We start from the raw sequence: 27415 nt of genomic DNA, 5'->3' as shown, positions 1-27415 counted from the left end.
TACAGCGGGAAGACAGACCACTAAGCACTCGGAAGATGCAGAAATTCACCCTTATTCAAAACACCGGTGTGCTGGCTCGGGGGATCAGTTCCCAAAGCTGAGCCCCTCAATTCTGCTGAACCTAGTCTTATACAGGCCTAGGTTCTGTTTTTTGCTTCCGGGTCTTTGTATGGTTTCTAATGTTCTCTTTTGCTAAAAATTAGGTTGTAACAGACCCCTGGCTGACACCGGCTGCCAACACCTGGGGACTTGGCTTCTGTTCAAAGCCTCGGTAAACTTACTGTGCCAGGATGTGGGGCTGCACGGTCCAGCAAGCAGGAGTAGGCTGATTATAGGCAAGCAGACATCCTGTTGCTGCAGAGGTTGGGTAAGCTGCCCTTACGCTCCCAGTTCAGCACTTCTTGTCCACAGACTTCACTCTGCGGGAGGCCCTGGGGCAGCCCCCTGTCCCCCTCTCAAGAATGATTAACTCCTGGCTATTGATTAACTCCGGGTGCTCGTGGCTTGGTCTTTGGAGCAGGTGGTCCATGCCAGCTGGGCAATGGGAGCGAAAGGTTGTCCGGTTCTACCAGGAGCAACCACCTAGAGTTTGTATCACTACTGAAAGCCAGAGCCTTTGGCATCCAGCAGACTGGGAGAGCCCTCGGGGGCCAGAGGCAAAACCAGTGAACCTAGGGAGTCAGAGTCTGAGAGGGGAGGGTTCTGGGACCCCCACAAAGTGAAAGAATGCCTGCTACCATGATAGAGCAACACAAGGGAAGGAGGCCAGAATCAAGCACATGGCCACAGTTAAGTCCAGCCAACGGTGGCCCTTGGGTAATGATGGGTGGGGGGGGCGCTAAGCTCAGGCTGCAGGAAGGTGCCCAGTGACCTGAGGGTGGCCAGGCAGATGTAAAGGACTCTGCTGTCTTTCTGTCTGCAGGTGGTCTGCAGGTGAACAGTGACGCTGAGATGAGCTCAGCAAGCAGGATTGACTTTAGAGAAGCAGAGGGCTACTGCTCGCTCAGGCGAGTAGCAAAACCTCCAAAGTTCTCATTGTTAGGTCGGAGAGAGCCCAGGATCAGATACATGCAGACATGTGATGAGACAATGGACTTCCCCTGGAATTTCTCACAGATCAACGTGCCAGACACAGATACCCGGCTTCTTCTCCCTGAATCCACATACCCCCACACAGATAGGGACTTCTTCTGAATACCCCCGCCCATCCCCTGTGGCAGAGAATTCCTCAGCTCATGTCCCCGCCCCTCACCCAACTGCAGTATAAAAAAGCACCCCCCTCCCTGTTGGCGTGAATCCACGTGCCCTGTCCTGGGGGTACGTGGGTCTCCCGGGGACACAGAATAAACCTTTTCCTTTCCTTTCTTTTCTGATTCACTGGACTCTATTTCTTGCGCCGCCTCCTGAGCCACCTAACCTAACATTCATGGCTTTTATTGGGGAGTACAGCAAGTGACAATGGTAAACAGGCATGCCTATGAAATCATCTGAGCTAAGTTATACATGAAACTATTAATTTCCAGTATTGTTCAAAGACCCTCTCAACCAGCAGCTGTGTACCCTCCCTTGTACTTTCCATGCCCTCATGGACTATTTATCACCTCCAGGAAATTCTACCTCTGAACAATAAATCTTGCGTGCAAGACTTTGTTCTGACATGGCCCTCTTGCAGGCGCCCGCCTTTTCTTGGCAGAACGTCCTCTTCTAGTTAACTTCATTCCACTTGACCGGCTACACTGTCACTATCCCCCTGCTGCCTAGGGGACCAGTTCCCCCCCCTCCAGGGACAAGGCAAGGGCTGAGCTGTCAGAGCCACATCCGGTGGGGTCCAAGGGCACATACTGAAACCCTGATACACAGCATGCAGGGGAACGGGTGGGCATGAAGGAGCTGCCCATAGTGGTGGTGGAGTGTTGGTAAATGTTTCCCTCCACGTCCCGCGTGGTTCAGGGTTCAGGATCTGGAAGCGGAGCCGCACACAAATGAAAGAGAAAAGACAAGAGATAATTGGAAATTTGGGGGGCCAGGCGGGTGAGTCCAACTCAGGAGAAGGACTTCCCCTGGTGCTCAGGCCTCACCAAGCTTTTATTGATCTGGGATCCACCCATAGCATAGCCCTTAGGCAGGCGACCCCCAGCAACAGGCAGACTAGCCCATCAGCAAGGATTTACATAATAATAGATGGGGAAGTTGCTTCATCTACCACTGTCTGGACAAACAGAGGTGGCGCCTAGCTCCGACCTTTGCTAAGGCTTCAAAGGCACCCAGCCTTGGGGGCGGGGGCAGGGGGAGGGGGGGTGGGCTCTCTGTCTATGCTTATCAGCTAGTGAAAACAATAGGTGGTCTTCCACAGTGGAGGAACAGGATTTTCTTCTCTGGGGATCCCTACCTTCTTGATTGAGTAGAAGGACCATCAGCAGCAGCTCCTACTGGCCTTCCTTTTCCTAGCTGATCCTGACCCCTCAAACCTCCCATTGGGTGATGCCAACCCCTGCGTGTCCCGCACCAGGCGTAGCAGAACCCTGAGCCTTGGTTCCCAGCTCGCTCTCAATTCTGGCCCCAGCATAGGTGATCATGGCCAATGTTTGTGGAGTGATCAGTAAGTATCAGGCACTGCTCTCACCCATCACCGGCAGCAGCATACTCAGTTCTCAGAGAAATCACGTTACAGGCTCAAGACCACACAGCTGGCTGCCCACATGCTTCAGCCCCAGGCCTATCTGAGCCTGGAGCCGTAGTTTTGGGTATGGTGCTGAGCTGCGTGGAACTGGCCAGTGTCCTTGGAGGCCCCGAGGAGGGTGGGCCAGACCATCCCCAGGAAGAACAGGAGAGGTGACCTGACACCTGCCCGGGACACGGCAGGCCAAGATCAGGATACCATCAGAGCCCGTGGCTCCCACTCTCTTCACCAGGGCACAGGTCCGAGCACTTCGATGCGCCCTTGGCTGGCCAGCCCCAGGGAAATCGACTCTTCTGGCCGTGGCAGCACCAGACAACTAACAGTAGAGACTAACTGCTTCTGGCTGTGCCAGAGCCCACGTGGTTGAGGAGAAGGGAGGGCCGGATGTTGAGACAGGCTTCCAAGGCAGGTCACAGCAGGGGACAGGGACCCAGGCTGTCAGGAAGGGCCACCAAAACGGGGGCTCCTGCACCTCAAGGTCTCAGCAGGGGTCCTGAGTGACAGGAGCCTGGTCCCCAGGCCTTGTTGAAGACACTGTTCAAGGGGTGGAAGTCCTGCCTCATTACTGCCAGGTGAGTGTGGACATCCAGGTTCCCCACTTGACCTTTATTAACCCCTGAGCAGCCGGGGGGTGGGGGGGGGGGTGGGGGGGGATTCTCCTTAGTGGTGGAGTGGTGGGTGAAGTCCCAGCTCCCTCCCCATCAGGGCTCCAGGGACATCTTGATGGTAGGGACAGTACTGAGCCAGGCTGAGCCTCTCTTAAACAAAGGGAATGCTGGGTTGTTTTCCTTTTTTTGAGTCATTCCTAGATAAGTTTCAAGTTTCTTTTCAGGCACTCCCAAAAGAGCTCCTCTCTGCGCATGTGCCGGTGGACACCGGCCACACTAGCAGGGATTTCCTGAGAGCCACACGTTCCGTTCTGCACCTGCGCAGTAGATGCCAGCCCCTGGGGGACCCTGAAGAGCAAAAACCAGGAACCTCAAAAGTGAAGAGCTCGGCGCCTGCACGGGGGTCGCGGTACTAGCTCCCAGCAGGAACCTGTTGTTATGGGTTGGCTCATCGACTCAGAATTTAAATTTAAGAGCCTGTATTAAGCTGGCCAGCTGACCACAGCGCCTATCTCCCCCTCTGGGAGATTCGGAGCATGTGGCAGAGATCAAGGGTGCAGTATGATCCTTCATAGCAAACAGTGTTACCTTAGAAGTTCATAGAAAGTTCATAAGAACCGCCAAAACCGGTTTGGCTCAGTGGATAGAGCATCGGCCTGCGGACTGAAGGGTCCCAGGTTCGATTCTGGTCAAGGGCATGTACCTGGGTTGCGGGCGCATCCCCAGTGGAGGATGTGCAGGAGGCGGCTGATCAATGTTTCTCTCTCATCGATGTTTCTGACTCTCTGTCTTTCTCCCTTCCTCTCTGTAAAAAATCAATGAAATATATATATATATATAAAAAAAGAAAGTGCATAAGAACAAAGGGGGGGGTAAACAGAGTCACACCTGGCTGGAGCATATCATAACACATTGTTTTTCTAAGACAATCTAGCAATTTTTCTTCCATGGTTCCTAACCCTAATACAATCCTTCTTCATATCCTGACACAATTCCTCTCCATACGTCAGTCCCCCCTTCCAGCACATTCAATTTCTCATGTCCCATTTCCTCCCCTTAGCACATTCTGTAACATTCTGTAACCCTTCCATGGCTCAGTCCCACACCCTGTAACACTGTTAAGCAAAGAGATCACCTCCGCGCCTGCAGTGAAGAAGCGAGACCTGTAGCAACCGGACCGTTCGGGGAGCCGTCTTCTTTATTAGTGTGGGCTCCCCAGGCAACCAGATCGCTCCCTTTCTCCCCTCCCACACTTTGCTTTCAGTAAACACTCCATCTTTTGCATCTGTTTTGCCTTCTCTCTTGCTTTCTTCCTGGGGGTGGGGGAAGGCAAGAGCCCCTTCGCTGGGAACAGCTTGCCTGCATTCTTAGGGAGACGCCTCCGTCCCGAGCGGTGGAGAAAGCCTCCTCTAACGCCACCCAGTGGCGAGAGGGGGGACCTGCTCTTTTCTGACGGCTGGGGGCTCTCCCCAGGGAGAGAAGACTGATTCCTCAGTATCCGGCAGGGATCCATGAACTGGCGCCCACGCTGAGAGCCTTCTCTGACATCACCTCCAACCGCCTCCCCACCAGAAGGGGGATGAGGGGCCTCCATACAGCCTGGCGAGGGTGGAAGTCGACACACTCCACTAGGTCTTTGCTGGTGTGAGTGGGTGATTTTTTTTTTTTTAAACACATGATCTCTGGTTTCTAGTTCCTGTCTGGCTGACTGCCCTGCCCCAGTGAGAAGCTGGACAGACAGCTGGTATCTTAAAATGAGATCATCCTCATTGTCTGAAAACAATAAAGGGAAAGGTCAGAAGGGAGAAACAGGGCTTCCAACCCAGATGAAAGCTTCCGTTAGTGCCTCTTAATGATGGAACTGAATAACCTGTGCTGGCAAGCCAGGGGCGGGTGGCAGCTGTGAACGCGAGCTTTGCAACCCAACAGCCCTGGGTGCAAATTCCAGCTCTTCCCACTAGTTGGCTGTGTGACTAGAGAAGTTATTGAACTTCTCTGAACCTCATCTATAAATATGAGAGTTGTTCATTAAACATGCTTTGAGCCCCCACTCTGTGTAAATAACGGTTTCCTATTATTTTTATGACTAGTCATTCTCATTGTCCTTCCCAATACCTCTGTTAGGGACACTGGCAGGCTGCAAAAACGCCTGCAATCACTCTGCTCCATCTAGCCATCCTAGTAGTGCTGTGGGGGTGGGGGTCGTGTTTCTGGACAGTGGGAGGAGCAGCAGGGCTCAGGTCATGAGCCATGGGCTTTCTGCTGTGAGCTTCCTTGGGGCACTGTGACCACTGCCCTGGAGACCTTGGCCAGAGGCTTCGGGACTCCTTGCGTTGAACCATGGACCTGGGGCTGACAGGGAATCTCAGAGTTGTGCACCCCAGTGTTCAGGGGAATGGGCCCAGCAGGTGTAGCCTGTAGGATAGCTCCTTCCCAGAAGGAATGTGACCTGGGGGAGTTGGGGAGGATGTGGCAGGGCCTGGGCCCTGGAGCCCCTGCCGTGCCCTATGCCTGTGGAACAGGGCGGGCCATGGGAGGAGGCGCTGTGCTGAGTCCTTACCTCTGGCTGCCAGAACATGCGGGCAAGCTCGGGAACGTCTATTACTTAGGCTGGTCTTGGCGATATTGCTGCTCTGCTTTGGCAAGGTAGTTGGGCCCCTGCCAGACCAGAGGGTGGCAGGCCCTCCAACTTGGGGGTCGGGGAGATGGGGCGGCATCTGTGAGGCGATGATTTACCAAGTGGCCACCTTTGGGACCAGGCCTAGAAGGAAATCTTACCATGGTGGAGTGGGGTGGGGAGGCAGACAGGCTGTGGCTGCCTGTCCCAGGGACCTCTCGGCTGGCTAGGTGGGAGCCGCTGCCAGGTGAACACTCCCAGGTGGAGAGCGGCTCCCCGCATTTGGTAGGGGCAGCCCCACCAGGGCCCAGTCTCAGGACGTGACCTGGGAGGCTCTGCGGCTGAAGGTGCATTAAGCACCGGCCTCTGGTCTCGGCCAGGTTCCTGGGACCTGGTCTTGCCTTGCCCCTTGCCTAAATCTAGACAGAGAAGGGAAAGCAGAAGGCAGCCGTGAGCCAACCTCCCACAACCCATAGGGAAAGGCAATGTTAGCCCCTCTTCCCTGAGGCATAAAGTGAGGCTCGGATATGGGTGACGGTGTGCCGGGGTCGGACTGTGTGTGTGTGTGTGGGGGGGGGTGGGGGGCCAGATAATAGGCCTCCACCCTGGGCCTCTTGCTCCCAGACCATCATGGAGGAGCCGATGGTCTTGAAGCTGGTGGCCAACATCCTCTCCCTTTAGGGCATGTCTGCTATGCCGTCTGGGGCAGCTGCTTCATGGGAGCAGGGATCCGGAACTGTGACCATGAGGGGAGCCCGCCCGCCCGCCCGGCCCCACACTGCTCCCACACTGCAGCCTCCCGCTGGCTGGCTTTGTCCTGCTGCACTTTAATGAGGCCTGTGGGGGTGGGGGTGGGGAGAGGGTCATTAGGTGTCCTGGAGGCGTCTCAGGTGGGAGGGGCTGGGCAAGTCAAGGGCCTTGGCACCCAGCTGTGGTCCCAGAGAGGGTGAAGCACAGGGTCCACGCAGCAGCTGGCCTGCAGGCTGGCGGGTTCAGGTTCACGGAGCTGTGGCTGCGGCCTGTGGTGGGCACTGCCAGCTCCGGAGGCTCCCTGTCGTTCAGGACACAGGGCCACTCTTCATCTTCCTACCTGGCAGGAAAGGGTGGGTGAGTGACTGGGTCCCAAACCCAGTGCCCTCACCCTGTCTGTCCTCCTCACCCCGCCGGAGGCGCCGATGCGGTCACTGAGTGCCGGCTGTGTATTTGGGCTTTATGTGCACTGACCCACAGTGGCTCATGGCCACAGGAATTTATGATGTCCATTTCACAGAGAGGGAAACTAAGGCCCAGGCATGTTGAATATTTTGCCCTTGGGGCGGAGCTAGTTTGGCTTAGAGCTGGAATTAGAACCTAAGACTGGGGACTCCTGAGCCAGGCCTCTTGTCCCCAGCCAAGCTTGTCCAATAGTTCTTTGAAGCTTAGAAGTCACCCAGCAGGGAGGGGGTGCCCTGTGGGCCAGTGATCCCAGCGTCCTCTCCGACCTTGGTTCTGGCAGGTTCTGTTGGCCACGCAGGGACTTCTGCACAGAAGCTTCTTCCAGAATCTCTTCACCTATCTCAGCTGAACAAGTGTGAGTAGGGTTGCTCGGGGGAGGGCGGAGAGGGCCCGGCTCTAGGTGACTGTTGACAGCTGTTTCTGGGCGTCGTCAGGCTGCCGGGGCTGCCGGCTGCTCACAAACCTCTGCCTGGAGTGAGGGCTGGGGGAGGCCTGCAGCGAGGCAGGAACACAGGGAAGGTTCAAAGAGGAAGGAGGCGCCCCCTGCCTCCGCACCCCTGCACTGCGGCCAGAGCGAAGCTGCCCTTCTTGCAGATGTCCCAGGCTGCTGCCTGGACCACGCGGGGACTCTGCTTGTGCTGCTGTTTCTCTGGAATGCTCTTCCTCTTCCGTAGCCATGTGGCCACGCCTTAGAGCAGGGGTGGGGAACCTTTTTCCTGCCAAGGGGCACTTGGATATTTATAACGTCATTCTCAGGCCATCCAAAATGTTCAACTTAAAAATACAGCCTGCCTCACCCCTAATGCCTTAGCAGAGCCAGACCAAGTGATTTCGAGGGCCTTATATGGCCCCCAGGCCTGACGTTCCCCACCCCTGTTTAGGATGTGAAGCTCAAATTCTTCTGACCCCGACAGTCCTATGGGCCTCAAGGCTTTGTGTCATGTTCCCCTGCAGAGCCTCGCCCGCTGCTGAGGGATGGTGGGAGGCCACGCAGTTCTGTGCAGTCCTGGCCCTGGATGCTGGCCAGGCGCTTCCACGGAGCTGACCTGCTGCCCATGTGCCATGGAGAGCGAGGCGGTGGCTTCTCCAGCAACAGGCCCGAATCGCTTAGGGGCCTTTTATTGACCAAGTGCCTTCTCTGCCCCTACACCCACACAATCTGGAGTTTTTAGGGATCAACAGGGTGAACCATTTGTTATTCAGAATGAGCCAGAATCACTTCCTGGGGGTCTGGAGGGCGGTGGTGCCACCCACCGGCTGTTAGAAAAAAGGCTGCAGGAATATTTATTATCACAATGTAGAAAGGTCACCCACTGTCTCCTCTTCCCTCCCAGATTCTCCAGAAAATCCGGATGAACAGATGAGGACAGTGTCCCAGCAGGTTGCAGAGAGGCGAGCATCCATCGGTGCCCACCGTCTGGACCCAACGTTCTGAAGCCGAGGAACGTGGCCCCTGCTGCCGCTGGCCCCCAGGCCACAGCCCGCTGCTGGACAGTCCTCACTTATTCCAGAGTCATAGACGTGGGGTTATTCCCAGCTGAGTGAATCCCAGTTCTCACCTAAAGATCTCTCTCCTGGCCCGAGGAAGCCTCTTCCAGCCTTTGACCTGTGGGCACTGCTGCCTATGTCCCCAGGTTCTGAACACAGACAGAGAGGATGGAGTCCCGGGACCTGGGGTTTGAGGACGTGCTGCTAGTTTAGGAGACTTCACAGCGGACACTGGGGCTTGTGCCGCCGCCTCAGGCTGCGGGGACCTGCTTCAGGCATGAACAGCCATGTCCACTAGATCACACATCCCCAAAGAAACAGCTTGAAAGCTGCACACAACGTGTCATTCATCCAGACCAGGAGCAAAATGCACTAAAAACGTGGACTGGAAACAACCGGACCAAGAAGAACATAAAATAGTACAGAATGCTCGGCCGGCGTGGCTCAATGGTTAAGCACCGACCTATGAACCAGGAAGTCATGGTTTGGTTCCCATTCAGGGCACATGCCTGGGTTGTGGGTTCGATCCCCAGTAGGGGGCATGCTGGAGGCAGCCGATCAATGATTCTCTCTCATTATTGATGTTTTTTTAAAAATATATATTTTATTGATTTTTTACAGAGAGGAAGGGAGAGGGATAGAGAGTCAGAAACACCGATGAGAGAGAAACATCTTCTCAGCTGCCTCCTGCACACCCCCTACTGGAGATGTGCCCACAACCAAGGTACGTGCCCTTGACCGGAATCGAACCTGGGACCCTTCAGTCCGCAGGCCGATGCTCTATCCACTGAGCCAAACCGGTCAGGGCATCATTATTTATGTTTCTATCTCTCTCTCCCTCCCCCTTCCTCTCTGAAATTAATTAAAAAAATATTTAAAAAATAGTGCAGTTTGTGTTTAATCTTCTAGTCACGATTTTACTCAGAAGCAGCCTTTACAGCATGGCAGCATGACCCTGAGGGCCACCCCGTGGTGATGGCGTCCAGTCCCTCTGTCTTCACCCTGCGGGAAGAAGGGCCCACAGGCTGAGGGCAGGTGCCCCATGCAGGCCACGGGGGTTAGGCACCCCAGCTTTCATCCCCCCAGGTCGTGCTGGACAACTGCACCTCTTGGTATATGACAACATAGGCTTGTTCCCACGGGGCTTTTCTCTCTGCTTTCTTTGGGAGGACTGCCCTCTACTCTTGACGTGAGGGACAAAAGGTGTCTTTAGGTGGCGCTAACAGGCCTTTGCATTTTCCAGGCGCCCTTCAGCTGGCGCCCAGCACACCAGCCGGTTCCAAGCTTTGCTCTGGCTCCAGGTGGTTTGGGGCTGCCCCTAGAAAAGCCTGTTAAGAGGTAGCCTTGATGCCGAAACCGGTTTGGCTCAGTGGATAGAGCGTCGGCCTGCGGACTGAAAGGTCCCAGGTTCGATTCCGGTCAAGGGCATGTACCTGGGTTGCGGGCATATCCCCAGTAGGAGATGTGCAGGAGGCAGCTGATCGATGTTTCTCTCTCATTGATGTTTCTAACTCTCTATCTCTCTCCCTTCCTCTCTGTAAAAAAATCAATAAAATATATTAAAAAAAAAAAAAAGATGTAGCCTTGCGGTGGGAGGAGGAAGCCGGGCCCACTCCTTTCCCTCCAAGTATAAGTTGCAATCGGCTGTGGTGAGAGAAAGAGGCAAAGAGAAGAGGGGGGTGCTCAGACCTGAGCTGGCTCAGGGGGCTGGCTTGAACATTCGGCCAGGGTTTCGGGAGCTAACCCTCAAAAGGTGACAGTTTATAAATATTGTGACTCTGGAAATAACTTTCCAGGAACTTCGAGTTCTTCAGTGTTGGCAAGGAGGCGCTTTGCACCAGATGAAGAGGCCGGGTCTTCTCACACAGCGTTGGGAAGGAGGCACGCGGAGCTGCCTTGCAGGGCACGCTTGGGAGGCGTGCAGACCCCACTCCCTTTGGGTGGCCCTCGGAGGGGCTTCATCTAGGCCTGTGGCATGGAAGCCCCTTGTCAGCAACAGGGTCTCTCTGCGTCCCGTTGAGGTTAAAAGGCTGGGTCACCAGTTCAAGTCTCCCCTTTTCACCTGCCATTTCTGAATGTTCCTTTTTTAATCCTCACCTGAGGATATGTTTTCATTGATTTATTTAGGGAGAGAGAGAGAGAGAGAGAGAGAGAGAGAGAGAGAGAGAGAGAGAGATTGATGGGTTGCCTCATGTATGATCAAACCCACAACCTGGGTATGTGGCCTGACCAGAAATTGAACCCACAACCTTTTGGTGCCTGGGACGAAGCTCCAACCAACTGAGCCACCCAACCAGGGCTGAGTTTTGTGTGGTTTTCTTTTAATGTGTTGCAGGGAGGGAAGGCCCAGGCCCGTGTTTGTTTCATGCTTCCTGCAACATACACAGGCGGCCTGAGACGCCCAGGGCACCTGTGCTGGGAAGGCGGGAAGTGGAGCCCCCAGGGCACTGCCAGCAAGGCCAGCCCGGTGTTCCTGGCTGGACCACAGCATGGCAGCAGGGGCCGGTGGGAGTCCGGGGAGGAAGGAAACCCGTCCCGCTTATTCCATCCTGATTTCTGGGGAAGGGTTCTCTGGCAAACCTTGTTGCCAGGAAAACCACCTCCTTTTCTCTGAATAAACATTCTGGCTCCGTTAACCAATACATTTGGGTTCTCTATCAACCCATCAATGCCCGGGAGGTCTTTATAAACAGAAGGATGGAGGGAAGGCCAAGAGGACTCCCAGGGATGGATGTAGCGAGGCCCCGGGCTCCCCCAGAGGGAGACAGAGGCAGCGTCTGGAGCTGGAAGGGAGGTGGAAGGTCCCGGTGGAGCCCAGATCCTCTGCCCCCAGCTGGTGTCGGGGCCTCCAGTGGCCGGTCATGGGGTGAGACAGTGTTGAAGCTCAGAAAGCCCTTAGATCAAGCTTCAACGTCCCTTTATGCAGTTAAGGAACCCGGCCCAGAGCAATGCCGGGACCTCCCCAGACCACATGGCAAGTTCATGTTCCGGCTGGAACTAGAATCCAGGTCTGAGTTCCGGCCGGCACTCAGCCTGTGGCGCCAGACCCATTCTGGAGCCTGATTTCCTCTCTGGGGCATCGAGAGCAAAATGGAGACTGCTCTGCTGGGGTTTCCCAGTGGTTAGAGCTCTGGCCCCACGGACTGAAGAGTCGTGGGTTTGATTCTCGGTCAAGGGCACAATCCCAGCTCCAGTTGGGGTGTGTGCAGGAGGCAACCAATTGATGTGAGTCTCGCATATCGATGTTTCTCTCTCTCTCTCTCTCTCTCTCTCTCTCCATATCAAGGAAAAAGTATCCTTGGTGAGCACTGACAACAAGACTGGATACTGCTGGAGACAGAAAGCCACACGGGCTCCTGCCCGCATCTCCGCTGTTACCTGTGGCTGGGTTCAGGGTCCGAGACGCGGGCGCCTTGAGGAAAGGCGGTGGCTTCCTGTACAGATCAAAGTCCCGATGGCGCTGGTCCCAGCTCCACCTGTCTCGGTCCAGCACAGGCCTCATCACGTTAGCAAACAGTGCGTTTTCCCTCCACTCCTACGTCGGGGAAAAAGTGATTTAGGGGGAAGGCCCCTGTGGACGCCCCTCCCCCTCCCTGACACCCCACTCCTCCCTGGGGACCTCGGTCAGCTCTGTGGTGGCGCCAATGGGCAGCAGGTCGAGGTGGTGGTCGCTCTCAGTGCTTTTATGAAGACCTATCACTCGGAACCCATTGGTTGTGAGCCAGGCCTGGCGGGACTTCTCCTTGGCTTTTTTCTCCTCTTCCTTTAAATTCCGAGTCTCCACCATGGCTGAGAGGAAACGCTGTGAATACGTGTATCTTTTCCATGGCTCCTGGAAATGAGGGGCCAACGTGTGAATGGAAGTGGGGGTGGGGGCAGACTTGGATGGGGCTGACTCGGCCTCAGGTTTCCAAGCAGATGTCAGAAACCGCGGAGGGCACAGGGACAGTCCTTGACAGATGCCCTGAGCTGGGCAGCGGCCCTGGGAGTGTCCCATCTGTGTTCCCTTTGACACGAGTAGCCCTTGTCTAAATGCACTGTGTGCCGAAAGCCTAGCTCTAGACCAGTGGTTCTCAACCTGTGGGTCGCGACCCCTTTGGGGGTTGAACGACCCTTTCACAGGGGTCGCCTAAGACCTTCGGAAAACACATATATAATTACATATTGTTTTTGTGATTAATCACTATGCTTTAATTATGTTCAATTTGTAACAATGAAAATACATCCTGCGTATGAGATGTTTACATTACGATTCATAACAGTAGCAAAATGACAGTTATGAAGGAGCATTGAAAACAATTTTATGGCTGGGGGTCACCCCAACATGAGGAACTGTATTAAAGGGTCACGGCATTAGGAAGGCTGAGAACCACTGCTCTAGACTTAGCCTTCAGGGTGACGGCTGCTTTTCCGGGGCAGCTGCCACCTGCTCCCGGAGGCGAGGGACCCGCAGTGGTTGGCAGTTGTGAACATCTCTGCCTTGAGGACCTCTTGGCTCACCCCTGCACGTGGAGGGCTCACACGCAGCATGGGAACAGAACACCTCTCCCAGCGCCTGGGCCCTTGCTTCCTCCCCTTGCTGGTTGGCTCTCACCCACACACCAGATCTCCTGCTGGGCTCCAGGCAGGGTGGGCAGAGAGGAGAGAGTTCATGGGGTCAGGCAAAGGCCGCTGTCCGGCCTATAAGCACATGGCTGTTTCCCGTGCTCTGTGCTTCTCACTCACCTTGTCCATCTCACTGTACAGCTTCCTCTTGACCAGCTCGGTGGAGTTCAGGGTCTGAATGCTGTAGTTGTACACATCCTCCGTAGCAGGGATCGAGCCCCGAATCACCCTCACCACGGGCTTTGGGGACTTCCTGCTCGTCTGGTAGGCTTCCCTGATGTTTTTCTGAAGGCAAGAGACACCAGGCATTACCCGCTCAGGGCCCCTCAGCACCAGCTGCCTGCCTGGAGTAGGCCCCGGGGCGTGGCTGCAGTGGAGGCATCCGTTCCCAAACACGGGAGCCGGTGGTTCATCGCAGACCTTGCCCCAGGGCCATCCAGCCTGGCCCTTACTGTCTACAGTGGAACTCGCTGGACCAGGCACGTGGCACTGGCCCAAGGTCACTGGCACTGGGACCCATAGCACTTGGCAGAGTTTATGGCTCAGATGGTCAGGCGTGGGAGAGGCGGGAGGCTTGCGCGGTCTATACAGGGAGCCATGAACAGAAGCAGCAAGGACCGCCCTCCCTGACCGCGGCTGTGTGCATGGGGGGTATCAGCCTCTTCTCTCCACAGCCTCGGGATGGTCTGTTGGCTTCCTTTGTGAATAAAAACAGCGACTACCACAGGATTTCTCTCCTGTGTGGGATCTAATGAACAAACTGACCTAACAGGCAACGTGGAGACAGACTCACAGACAGAGAGCAGGCTGACCGCTGTCTGGAGAGAGTGGGTCAGGTTGGATGTGGAAAGGGGTGGGATTGAGCAAAAAGGAAAAAAAAAAAAATAATAAAATGAAATAAAAATCCAGTTCATTTCTAGTTATAAAAACAGTTACGGAGATGTAAAGAACAGCCAATCATATTGCAATAACTGTGTATGGTGTCAGATGGGTACGACACTTACCAGGGTGATCCCTTCATAAGGTATACAAATGTCTAATGACTTTGTTATACACCGGAAAGTAGCATAATACTGTATATCAACTATAGTTGAAAAATAAAAACATCGAAAGAAAATAGCAACGAGGAAAGAGATAAAAGGCGAAACAGAAGGTTTCAGAGGAGAAAGGTGGCTGGGACCCAAAAAGACGACGAGGAAGAGTTTTACTCTACATTGCTAAGTGCTGGGCAGCACAGCTTGTCCTTCACTTGCCTAGCAACCTTCAGCAAAAGAACTATCTTTTGCTTAAAAATTTTTTTTAACTCAAGAAGGTTAGAAAGAAAAAGTGGCCTTGACTCACTTGCTAGTTTGCACACTCCTAAGGGACTTGTTGTTTGAATAGAGATTGGTGTGGGGATGTGGTCGGTGGCTTCTTACACACAGGCCACAGGTGAGGACTTCGAGTCCCACCTTGGATGCTGGTGTTTTTGTATTTTGGTTGGTGTGGGGTGAAGGCGGTTCTTGTTGGCCATTTAGGCCCCATAACAGCCAGCCTCCTGTTGCTGCACCAGCTTCTCAGCCTCCTCTCTCTCCCTTTTACATCTTCTCATGCCCATTTAGTTTATCTCCTGTGTTGTTTGGACCCTCGATAACATGCCCTTAGCAACTTTAGATCACACACACACACACACACACACACACACACGCACACACGACAGTTCTTCCTCAAAGATGACTCTGGGGCCAAGGTAAAGAGCTTTCCTTGTCACCTTTCAGGAGGACAGGGTGTGCCAGGCTATGAGTGAGTGCCTCTGGGCTGGGCTAGCCCTGCACCTGGCACATCTTGCCCATCCCGCCTGGGATTCCAGGGCAGGAGAGTCGGTACAGGCCAGAGGCAGATGCCCCATTCGGGATGTGGCCACCTGCTCTATGTCTCCCAGCATGCGACCGGACAGCCCAGGGGGCGCCAAGGCCTGGCACCCCTGACTGCAGAGCGGAGAGGGTGCCCACCTGGATCAGATTGCGAGTCTCGTATCTTTTCTTCATCACCCTGTTCCGCCACTGCAGGTACTTCTCCTGGTGGGCGAGGATCTCAGCGTTGAGGGTGAATTTCCGACTTTGCAGGTCATGCGTGGAGGTGGGTTGAGGTGGGGTGGCCAAAAGTTTCTCCTCGTCGGTGAGTTCTTCTAGGGAAATGGGCAAGCCAAACTCCTGGCTCAAGTGCTTGATCATGGTGGAGGAAGGCAGCAGGTCTCGGGTGATCACCTCCCTGAGCTTGGTGCTATAATGGCAGATGCAGTAGATCCTGGAACACAGAAGGGCCACCCTCCTCAGGCTCACCCGCCTTGCGAGACAGGTCAAACCATCCCCACTTTATCAGAGAAAAGGACAGCTCGGAGAGGCTGCTTAGTGGGTGAACATGCGCTTATAGAAGGAAAGGGTCTGAGAGCCGCCCACTCCCACGTGTCCTTCCCTGTCACCTTAGTGGCAGGAAGGGGTTCTCTGTGTGTGTGGGGGGGGGCGCTGCAGGAGGTGAGCCTGGGGAGGCTCCCCCCACAGCCTGGGGGACACTGGCACCCCTTCTCTGCTGGGACAGCTCAGGCCCAGGCAGTGGGGAGCTGGAGAAGATCACAGAAATGGGGCTCCATGGGAATGAGGTTCTGTCCGCTCCCTCCCCTCCCTTTCCCTCTGGAGCAACTTGGACCCAGAGGTGGGACAGCTGGGAGGAAGGCGGGTGGGAGGGGCCAGGCAGCAGGACCCTGAGCTCCTGGGGCAGTCACTCTTCCTGACTTCCTTCTTTTTTTTTTTTTTTTTTTTTTTTAATATATTTTATTGATTTTCCACAGAGAGGAAGGGAGAGAGATAGAGAGTTTAGAAAGATCGATGAGAGAGACACATCGACCAGCTGCCTCCTGCACATCCCCCGCCGGGGATGTGCCCCCAACCCAGGTACATGCCCTTGACCGGAATCAAACCTGGGACCTTTCAGTCCGCAGGCCGACGCTCTATCCACTGAGCCAAACCGGTTTCGGCCTGACTTCCTTCTTTGATGGCTGAGTAGATTCCAAGCGCACAGGCGAGCAGCTTCCTTCTGCTCCCCACACAGGCTGAGCGCATTGCGGCTCACGATGACTTTCTGCTTCTCACAAGGACCGACCCCCCCCCTCCATCCCCCCCTTCCTTCCCTTGGACACCCTGCCTCCCGGGGAAGAGCTTCTGCTCAGCGTCTGGTGAGGGCCTGGCCCGGTGTCTCTTGTCACTGTAGCCTGGGCCCTTGGCAGTAGAGGCACCGCCACCTGCTTCCTTTGTGAGGCCCTGCTCGCTCATGGCCTTTCACCTGGAACCGAGTGGCAGTGGGACTGCATCTGTGCCCTTTACTGGGTGAGCTGAGGCTGCCTGGTGCCCACAGCCCGGGGGCGGGGTGGGGTGGAGGGGAGGGGGCGTCGGGTGGCGTTGGGGGGGGTGGGGCGGACTCCCTGCCATCACTCCCCATGCATATGAGACCCTCCACCAGGCACTGCGTGTCCCCTTGGGGCCAGGCTGGTCACTGTGGGCCCCAGCCACTTGCCCCTGCTGGCCACCCACCACCTCTGCCACTGGTAGCCCTGCCTGCCAGCCTCCTGCGCTGAGTGGCCGAGCCCCTGAATGCCCAGGCCCCACTGAACGCAGCCCGCGTCCTGTGCTCACACTGTGCTGCCTCCCTAGCATAGCGCCTGGCCTGGGCCCAGCGCTACAGCGCGCCCAGCACCCACTCAGCACCCCACTGCCCTCTTCAGTGTCAATCTTCTCTTCTAAACGGGGCCTGTCCCTCTTAGCCCTCCTCCTCAGCAGGCACCATTCTATACGCAGATGGAGGAGCTCCGCCCTGAAACCCAGTGGGAGGAGCGCACAGCTTCCAGGGTGGGGAGTGCCCACCATTCTAAGCCTGGGAGGTCACTAGTGTCGGAGCAAAAGAAACAGCACAGGCCCTCGCCCTCAGTGGATAGAACATCAGCCTGCAGACTGAAGGGTCCAGGACAAGGGCACGTACCTCAGTTGCAGGCTCCCGGCCCTAGTGGTGGTGGTGGGCATGCAGGAGGCAACCAATCGATGTGTCTCTCTCACATCGGTGTTTCTCTCTGTCTCTCCCTCTCCCTTCCACTCTCTTTAAAAATCAATGGAAAAAAATATCCTCGGGTGAGGATTAAAAACAAAACAAAACAGCACAGGCAAAGGGATGCAAGTAGCAAAAGACCCAGATCTTTGGAGAATGGCTTTTGAGGAATAGAGAGAGAAGGGAGAAGCAGACAGAAAAGCCAACATCTGGCTAAGCGCGCTGTTGCTGGCCTGGTGGGTCTGGCACTTTCCCATCGCTCCCTGGGAAAATGGGTTTGAACCAGTTTCTCATTCCTCGGGCTATTCTGGGATGTTCTCCAAGCACAGCAGGTAGATTCATGTGACATGGGTTTGAATGAACTGTCTTCATTTCACCAACATGCCTCTCAAGCTCTCTTGGGAGAGCATGTGGAATAGTGGAAGCGACACAGACTCGGGGGCCCCTCGGGACGGCATTCCACCCCTGGCCCAGCTTCTTTGGGTGTAAAGGAGAGTAACTGCCCCTCAAAGGGTCACTGCACTGCCCACTGCACTGCACAGGCAGGCTGGCCGCTCCCATCCCTGCAGCAGGCGGGGGTGGTACCTGGTCAGGGCCCGGAAGGCCTTCTGCATCACCCTGTCGCGGAGGTGGAGCGCCACGTGCTTCATGAGCTGAGACAGTGGCTTGCAGAGGTGCATGTGGTACAGGATGGTGTCCAGGTCTGCGTAGAGGCGCTGCTGAAACAGCAGCTGGGAGTTGTAGAGCACCTTGTGTTTCCCGCACTCTGCTTTGGTGATCCTGCAGGAGACGGCACAGGATGGGGTCTTAGCTCTTGTTGTTTTGTTCTGGCTGACGGAGGTTTTTTTTTGTTTTTTTTGTTTTGTTTTGTTTTGTTTTCTGCTGGTTTAAAACCTTGAAGTGGAGGTTGGCAGTGAAAATGTTAAAATGCGGATACCAAACTCATGCTGCTGTGTCCCACTGCCCCTCCCACAACCTCGACCCTGGCACTCATCTTTATACGCGGGCTATACCAGCCTGGCAATCTCTAAACGCAGCCTGCTATGCCACCCGCTGTGCTTGGCACACGTTGTCCCCAGCCCTTGTTGAACCTGGTGAAGGCTCAAGTATCCCGCACATACTGCTGGTATATCTGTGCGTTTTGTCATGGAGCTTCCTCTGTTATGAAGTATGTGTTCAAGTATTTTTGCCCATTTTTCCATTGGGATATTGTTATTGTTTTCTTATTGGTTCACAGGCATTTTATATGTTCAGCATACTAGCTCCACCCATTGCAAATATATATATTTTTTCTCTGTGGCTTGTGTGTTCACAATTCCTTTGGTGTCTTTGCATGAATAGAAGTTATTAATTTTATTTTTTATATATCTTTATTGATTTCAGAGAGGAAGAGAGAGGGAAAGAGAGATAGAAACATCAATGATGAGAGAAAATCATTGATTGGCTGCCTCCTGCACATTCTGCACTGGGGATAAAGCCCACAATCCAGGCATGTGCCCTTGGCTGGAATCGAACCTGGGACCCTTCAGTCTGCAGGCTGATGCTCTATTCACTGAGCCAAACAAGCTAGGGCAAGAAGTTATTATTAATTTTAATGTAGCTAAATCTATCATTATTGTCCTTTATTCTTTGTCCTTCTATCTTATTTAAGAAACCTCTCTTTATTCTGAGGTCATGAATATGTTCTCCTTTATTATCATCTAAAACCCTATACTACTGGCTTTCAAAAATAGATTTTCCTGGTGAACTGTAAGGCCAGGTATCTGTGGTCTAATTAATTATACTATGTCCACCAATAAGGCACTTTATGTCAGATGTCACCATTGCGAGAGACTGAGTATTGGGTATGTGGAACTACTCTAATATTCTTATGACTTATTTTAATTCCATAATTATTTCAAATAGGTTTTTAATCCACCTGGATCTTTGTAAATTACGTGAACTAGAGAAGTAGGAAACCGTCAGTGAAGTAGGCATAGAGTGGAAGTTCCCCAAACAGGTAAAGGACATCTGTGAAGCCCTACGCCTAGCGTAATAGAGAACGGGGAAAGACCCCATGCCTTCCACCGAAGATCAGAAACAAGGCAGGATGTCACTCCTCTGATATAAAATAATGCTGCGAGTCATAGCCAGCACGCTAAGGAAGTAAAGACATATAGTTTAGAAAGGAGGAGACTGAACTATCCATATTTGCTGATGATATGATGGTCTATGTAGAAAATCCCAAGAAATCTCTACCAAAAACAAACACTCCTCAAACCAATGAGTTTAGCAAGGCGGCAGGATCAACAAAGAAAAATCAATCATGTTTTGTATACAATCAATGAACACCTAGAAACTGAAATTAAAAATATCATACCACTTTAAATGACTAAAAAAGAAAGTACTTAGATATAAATCTACCAAAACATATACTGAACATGTATGCTGAAAACTATAAAATGCTGCCCAGTTGGCATGGCTCAGTGGTTGAGTGTTGACCTATGAACCAGGAGGTCATGGTTCGATTCCCGGTCAGGACACATGCCTGGATTGTGGGCTCGATCCTCAGTGTGGGGCGTGCAGGAGGCAGCCAATCAATGATTTTCTCTCATCATTGATGTTTTTATCTCTCTCTCTCTCCCCTTTCCTCTCTGAAATCAATAAAAAAATATATAAAAAAAGAAAACTATAAAACGCCGTTGAAAGAAATTAAAGATCTAAATAAATGGAGAAGCATACCATATTCATGGATTGGAAGGCTCAACAGCAGTCATGTCAGTTCTTCCCCAAATGATACGTAGGTTTAGCAATTCCTATCAACATTCTAGTGAGATGTTTTATAGATATAGACAGCTTTTTGTAAAATTTAAATGAAAAGGCAAAGAAACTAGAATAGCTGAAACAATTTTGAAAAAAAGAATAAAGGGGAAAGAATCACTTTACTTGACTGATTATAGCCACAGTAATCAAACTGTGCTATTGGTGAAGAGATAAATAGATCAATGGAACAGAATAGAGAACTCAGAAATGCATCCATACATTTATGATCTACTGATTTTTGATAAAAATGCAAAAGTATTTCTATAAAGGAAATAGTATTTTCAACAAATGGTGCTTTAGTCAATGGATATGAATTGGCAACAAACAAATACCACCCCCTGCCCCAAACTAAAACAGAGCAAACAAAAACTCAACCAAGATTCCTGCTCAAGATGCGATGTAGGAAGACCCTGAGCCCACCTCCTCCCACACACACAACAGCTCTGTAGCTACACATGAGACAGTTTTCTCTGAAAACAGAAACCACAAAACACAAACAAACAAACAAACAAAACCCCTCTTTCACATAGGGCAAACAAGAACAAGCCACACAGGAGCAGGTAAAAAGGCGGACACAATGTCACCATAATCCCCACCCTGGCACAATGACCCGCAATCAGAAGGAAACTCAAAACGGAAACTCTGCATGAGCAGCGAAGGGTTCCTTTTCCACATTGGCCATCCCAGCTTTTCAGACGAGCACCTAAGAGATGAGCCCTCAAAACATCTAGCTTTGAAAACGATGGAGCTCATTCCCACAAGATCTGTGGGGCTGCAGCAAACGGAGAAATGATTCTGAAAGGGCTGGTGCCAGACTCAGTTGGCCAGGGCCCAGCACAGAAGCAGCTCTTTGCAAAGTGCCCAGATTTTATGTGAAAGAGACTCATTTGCTAATTGTAACGCAGGGATGCTTTCTGGAGGCAGAGGCTGATAGGTACCATCTTCCTGCTCTTCCTCTGCCTTGTTAAAACTGGCAGGTACCATCTCACCCCTCCCCTCCTCATTTTTTCTTTTTCTTCTTTTTTTTTCTCTCTTTGTTGGGTGCCCTCCCCTTGTCCTACCCCGCCCCACCCTTGTTTCAGCCAGTGGGGTTTAATGAACAAACTGAACTACCAAGCAAAATAGAGATAAACTTATAGATAGAGAGCAGGCAGACACTTGGGGGGTGGGGGTGGGTTGGGGAGGGGTGGAGGGGTTGAATAAAAAGAGAGAGAACTGATGGACATGAACAACAGTGTGGTGGTGGGGGTAGAGGAGAAAGGGTGGAGGTGGAAGAGGGCAATAGATGGGATAAAAGATGATGGAAAAATAAAAATGGCAAAAAAAATGTTAGTATTATTAAATTGGAATTCCATTGATTTGATAGACCTATTTGGAGATAATAAACACCTTTACAATATTGAATATTCCAAACAATAAACATGGTAACTCCCTTCACTTATTTTGGTTTTCTTAAATGTTTCTAAAAGTCCTATAGTATTTACGACAGAGGTCTTTTGCTCCCTTTTTATTTATGCCTATCAATGTCATATTTTATGATACCTTTAAATTGCTTCCTCTTTAAAAATTATTTTTTGTAGGTAGGTGGTATTTAGAAACTCAACATTAATTTTTATACTGAGACACCTCATGAAACTATCTAATCTGAAAATATTTTCGGTATTATTTTTTGGTACATTTCTAATGAAATTTTAAACTGATTGACATAGTTTAAAACACCTATTTCAATGTCTGTAAATCTCAGACATTTCCAGTAAATGTCTCAGTAATTTTCAGCCTTTATTTTTCTCAAACATAAGCATTTAAGAGTAAAGTTTTTTCTAAATAATGCTTTAATGTCATCCCACAAATTTAGATATTTTACTATTTTAATTATTGTTGAATTCAAAAATGTCTAGTTTCCATTGCAGTTTCTCTTTTGACCCATGGGTTATTTGGAAATAATTGTTAATTTTTAAGCATTTGACTTTTTTGGGGTTAATAATTTTTTAATTTCTAGCTTAATTGAACTGGGATCAGTGGACATACTCTATGTTATTTCTGCCCCTGGGAAAAATATTTCCATTGAGACATAATCCACATAACCACATGACCTGAATTAGACAAACTGCAAAGCTTGAAGGCACAGACCCCCAAACTGCCCTGACTTCTGATAACCATGGAAAGTTCCAGGAGTTCCTAAAAGCACACTCAGGTTTGTCAATTTGTTAGAAGCATTTACAGAAAGCTGTTATGCTCACACAGCTTATTACAGGGAAAAGATACATGCTCAAATGAGCCAAAGGAAGAGGTACCTAGAGCAGGGTCCAGGATGGTTCCAAACACAAAGCTCCCCTTGGCCTTTCCTCATGGGGTCAGGGTGTGCGGCCTTCATGACATCGGAGAGTGACCATACGCCCAGAGTCACTCCCCCATGCCTTGGTGTCCACAGACCGTGTCTACAGAGGCATGACTGCTTAATTGCTTGATGGCCCATGTGGTAATCTCAGTCTCCAGGTCAGTTCACACAGCTCCAACCTAAATCACATTGCTGGTCTTTTGGCACAGCCAGTCGTCACTATGATTGTCAGATGAGGCTGCTCCCACCTTTAGATCTGGTGTGGTCAGCTCCCAACCTAAACAAAGACCCTCCCATGAGGTATAACATAGATTACCTTCCAGGAGACAAGGGCGAAGGCCTGACCTCTCTTGGGCAAGGCCAAATTCTTTGCTACACATCATAAGTGGCACCCTTTTAAAGTACTGCATACAGTTCAGTGGTTTTTAGTATATTCACAATGTTGTGCAACCATGAACACTGTCTAACTCTAGGATATCTTCATCACCAAAAAAGAAACTATACTGTTAGCATCACTCCACACTTTTCCTCTGTGCCTCCCCTGAGATCTTGACCACCACTCATCTATTTCTATCTCTAAGGAGTTGATTATTGCAGATGTTTCATATAAATGGGGTTATAGAATATGTGGCCTTTTATGTCTTGCTTCTTTTACTTAGTGAAGCATGTGTGTCAATGCTTCATTCCTTTTTTATGGATGAATATTATTCCATTGTATGGATATGTCACATTTTGTTCATTGGTCGATGAACAAATGGGTTGTTTTTGATTATGATAAATAATGCTGCTATGAACATTCATGCATATGTTTTTGTGTGGGAACCTGTTTTCAGTTCTCTTGGGAAGATAACCAGCCATAAGGCCAGTTTCTTCCAGTCTTTCTTGGCCCATAAGCTCAAAACAGGCCCCCACAGGGCCACACTCCCCTGCTGCATGGATAGACTCAACTTGAAGACTTTCTGCTGTTATCAACATCTGGGTCCTGGGATATCTGAGCTCTGAGGACAAATATGGGACTCGCATATTAAAGGAGGGAGGTCCTATTTACCCAAACTGTGATGCTTGAAAGTAATGAAAGAAAAAGAGAATTCTCATGTCATCAAAACTAAAGAATGGAAGGACCATGAGGGCTATCTGCTCCAGCCCAGAATCAGACACTTCAGTTGCCTGTACAATGTCCCCATCACATGCTTTTGGAAAGCCTTCAGGTAGCTTTGACAGCTCCTCTAGATCCAAAATATCACATATATCCTACCTCGGGGAGTTGAAATCTATTTCTTTGTGATGTTTACCTTAATGTCATAAAGCACATTTTTTTTTCCTTTCAATTCACGTGGACCAGGGCCACACACACAACATTCTGCTCCCCGTTAACCAAGCAGGCCCCCCAGGAGTCTGAAGGCCGGACCCCTTTTCTTGAACCACCTTTTCGTCTATGTTTCCTGAAAGTCTTCCCTTCAACTAAAGGCAATCAATCAGTTCCTCTTGTTATAAAATCCAACTCCTGAGCCCTGAGGAGCACCCTATAATAAATCCCAAGAGGAAAGGAGCGAACGTATCCCTCTCAGAGAGGACAGAGAACCTCAGCTTGGCTTGGAGAGATCTCTCCCCTCACTCAGCATCCAGATGCCACCTACCGGCTTTGGTGGCTCTCCCACAGCCGCTTCAAGCCTTGGTCAGCCAAGCCCTCCAAGATGAGGAGGTGGATCTTCCCATCCAGCAGGTGGAAGCCAGTGAGCACATCCAGGTCCGGCCTTTCCTGGACCTTCACCCGAATCTTAAAGGCGGACAGGATCTGCTGGAGGATCGTGATAGGGTAGGAGTCCAGGTCGAGGGCTTTGGCATTGATCATGGTGATGTCCTGCAGCAGGCTATATAGGAGGGAGATCTTCTTGCTGTCAAATATGAAAACAATGCGGCCAAACTGGGTGCCCAGGAAGTCTGAATCAGGGGCTTCTGTCATGGTCCGCAGTGGCACCGTGACGTCCACTCGCAGCTTGAGCAGGGAGTTGGCGTCTATGTAGTTGCCCATTGGCATTGGGCCGTGATGGGAATCTTTAGGGGCCCTAAATCCCACAACCTTCCTGCTCCTGCCGCCCTCGTCATGGTGTGTGGGCTTCAACTTACAGTTGTGGATGGGGATAGCCAAGTTCAAGTACTTGTGGCCGAGGAGGAGGTCAGCAAAACTTACTAGTGCGACTCCATATGGGTCCCACATCTTGTTTTGGGATTCAAAGGGGTTGTTCTTTGTCTCTTCGGGAGAGATGAAGGCCTGAAAGTTGATGTATGAATCCATAGGGTCCTCCCCAAACAGGGTGGGTTTCCGGGAATACTCCTCTGACTTTCGGTCTCGATCATGAACTTCTACCACCATTGGGGGGCCCTCCAGGTATTCCCTCAGGTCATTGGAGCTCATTGCCCCAAGAAAGATGACATTGACGTCCTGGAAGGAGACGTGGTTTCCATGGGGCCGCCCCTCGGTCTGGTGAACGGGAGTCTTATGAAACTGGTACTTGCAGTACACGGGGGTGCAGAGCCTCTGTGAGAAAGTCGGGGGACATCACGTCATCTTTCCTTTAAAGGAAGGCTCCCAGTTGCAGGGGCTCAGATCCCAGTGCCACACTCGCCTCCCACAGCCCCCGAGTCTGGGTCTCCTCATCCACAAAACACCCATGAGAGAGCCTGCTCTGCAAGGTCATCCCCAGGACTGAGTGACATAGGTGAAAGTGCCAAGTTGGCGGGCACAGGAAAGGGCTCAACGGTTGGCTCACTACTTCTTCCTCCCAAATTGTGAATGCTATGAAGACAGGCCAGGTACCTTTTCACGTTTACATTTCTAGGTCTTAGGTCCAGGTCAGGCAAAAAAATAAAAGGTGGACACAAGTGACCCAGACATACATCTGGGGAGTTGGCACAGGCTCATCTTTACCATATTAAGCATCCACATGGGAAGCTGCGACCAGGGGGAGAAAGATTCAGAGAGGTTTGGGGCTTATGAGGGGTTGGAAAACAAAATGGAAAAGAGGGAAGAGCTGTGTTGAGGCAGGGAATAGGGAGCCTTTGCATATGTTCACTGTGGTGCTAGGATCCTATATAATAGAAGCCTAATATGTTAAGTGTCTGGTTGACCAGTCGGCCATTCAACCAATCAAAGGGTAATATGCTAATGATATGCTAAGGCAGCTCAACTGTTCGCTATGACATGCACTGACCACCAGGGAGCAGACACTCCAACCAGTAGGTTAGCTTGCTGCTGGGGTCTGGCAGGTGGGGACTGAATGAGGAGGGCCAGACACACCTTGGAGCCCTCCCCCATCCCTGCCTGGATAGACAACCTTCCATGTCCCTCCCGGGCCCTGATTGTGCACCGGTGGGGTCCCATAACCTTGCCTATGCACTCTTGCAATCAAGGACCCCTCAAGGGATGCAGGAGAGCCTATTTTGGCCCAATCCCACAGGCCAGGCCAAGGGACCCCACTGGTGCATGAATTTGTGCACCAGGCCTCTAGTTTTCTAATAAAAAACTGTTACAAAAGTCATGATATGAATTCATATTTAAGGTATCCTATTGATTTTACACTGATGCTGAAATTTATTTTAAAACAGTGCTGGCATTGGTAGTGCTCCCAGGTACCTAGAAAAAGGACTTAAGAAACCTTTCTGCAGAAACCCACTTTCAACCTAGGCCTCAAATAATTCCCACAGAGAAAGGTCCACTGAATCTGAGATCATAGCAAAAAATCACAAAACACCTAAGGGGAAAATGGTCCTATGAGCCAAACCAGGTGCACAAAGGCATAAGGTATAATAATAATCAGATACATAAAACACACATTACATTAAAAAATCATCATGGTCAAATCTATCAGAGTTCTATTTACTAGCTATGAATAGTTTTAACATGAAACAATTTAAACATCACCTACAATAGCATATGTCTTTAAAAAATGCTTAAGAATAAAATGGAAGATGTATAAAACTTATGTACTGAAAACTATAAAACATTGCAGACAGAAATTAAAGAAAGTCTACATAGTGAAATATACCATTTTCATGGTCAGGAAAATGGAGTTAATTCTAGATGAATCACAGACCTAAACATAAAAGCTGAAATTATATATCTTTTAGAAGAAAACTTAAGAGAGTACCTTCATGAACTTAAGGTGGGAAAAGGTTTATTTGAGAGGACACAAAAAAACACTAGTTATAACAGGAAAAGTTGATAAAATGGACTTTATCAAAGACACTATTAAGAAAATTAAAGTCAGGCCTCAGACTGACAGAAAATGTCATATATATTTATATATCTATATATCTATATATCTATATATCTATATCTATATCTATATCTATATCTATATCTATATCTATATCTATATCTATATCTATATCTATATATATATATATATATAAAATCTGGCAAAGGACTTGTATACAGACAATAAAAAAGGACATCTAGAAAATAATAAAAACAAAAAAATTACTGTGCAGAAGCTTATATAACTGAAACTGATAGACACAAAAAAACCCAGTATGATGGTTACTAGAGGGAAGGGTGGTGAGGAGGTAGTAAAGGGTAAAGGGCGTCAACTATACGTTGGTAAAAGATGACTTGACTTTGGGTGGTGGGCATACATGCAATATACAGATCATGTATCATAGAGATGTGCACCTGAAACCTATGTAACCTTATTAACTAATGTCACCCTAATAAATTTAAATAAAAAAGGTGGGCAAGGGGGAAAGAGGGGGACACCTGCAATAATGTCAATATTAAAAATATTTGCCCTGGCTGGTTTGTCTCAGTGGATAGAGTGTCGGCCTGCGAACTGAAGAGTCCCAGGTTCAATTCTGGTCAAGGGCACATGCCTGGGTTGTGGGCTCATCTCCAGTGGGGGGCGTGCAGGAGGCAGCCAATCAATGATTCTCTCTCATCGTTAATGTTTCTCTCTCTCTCTCTCCCTCTCCTTTCTTCTATGAAATCAATA

The 27415-nt window shown here is 50.8% G+C and overlaps 1 protein-coding gene across 1 annotated transcript in view; it reads right to left on the bottom strand.

Annotated features, from left to right (window-relative positions):
* Positions 1–9605: 9605 nt before the first annotated feature.
* CFAP92 (cilia and flagella associated protein 92 (putative)) overlaps positions 9606–27415 on the bottom strand; it is a 39758-nt gene continuing 21948 nt past the window's right edge. Inside the window, 7 exon segments of the mRNA XM_059699490.1 lie at positions 9606–9610; positions 11987–12143; positions 12228–12440; positions 13334–13498; positions 15205–15499; positions 17873–18067; positions 24065–24966. Coding sequence (XP_059555473.1) covers positions 9606–9610; positions 11987–12143; positions 12228–12440; positions 13334–13498; positions 15205–15499; positions 17873–18067; positions 24065–24966 — 1932 coding nt within the window.

The sequence above is a fragment of the Myotis daubentonii genome, chromosome 5 (assembly GCF_963259705.1).
Source record: "Myotis daubentonii chromosome 5, mMyoDau2.1, whole genome shotgun sequence".
Taxonomy (NCBI): Eukaryota; Metazoa; Chordata; class Mammalia; order Chiroptera; family Vespertilionidae; genus Myotis; species Myotis daubentonii.
Note: the sequence above shows the minus strand (reverse complement) of the source record. Positions and strands in the feature narration are given on the sequence as shown.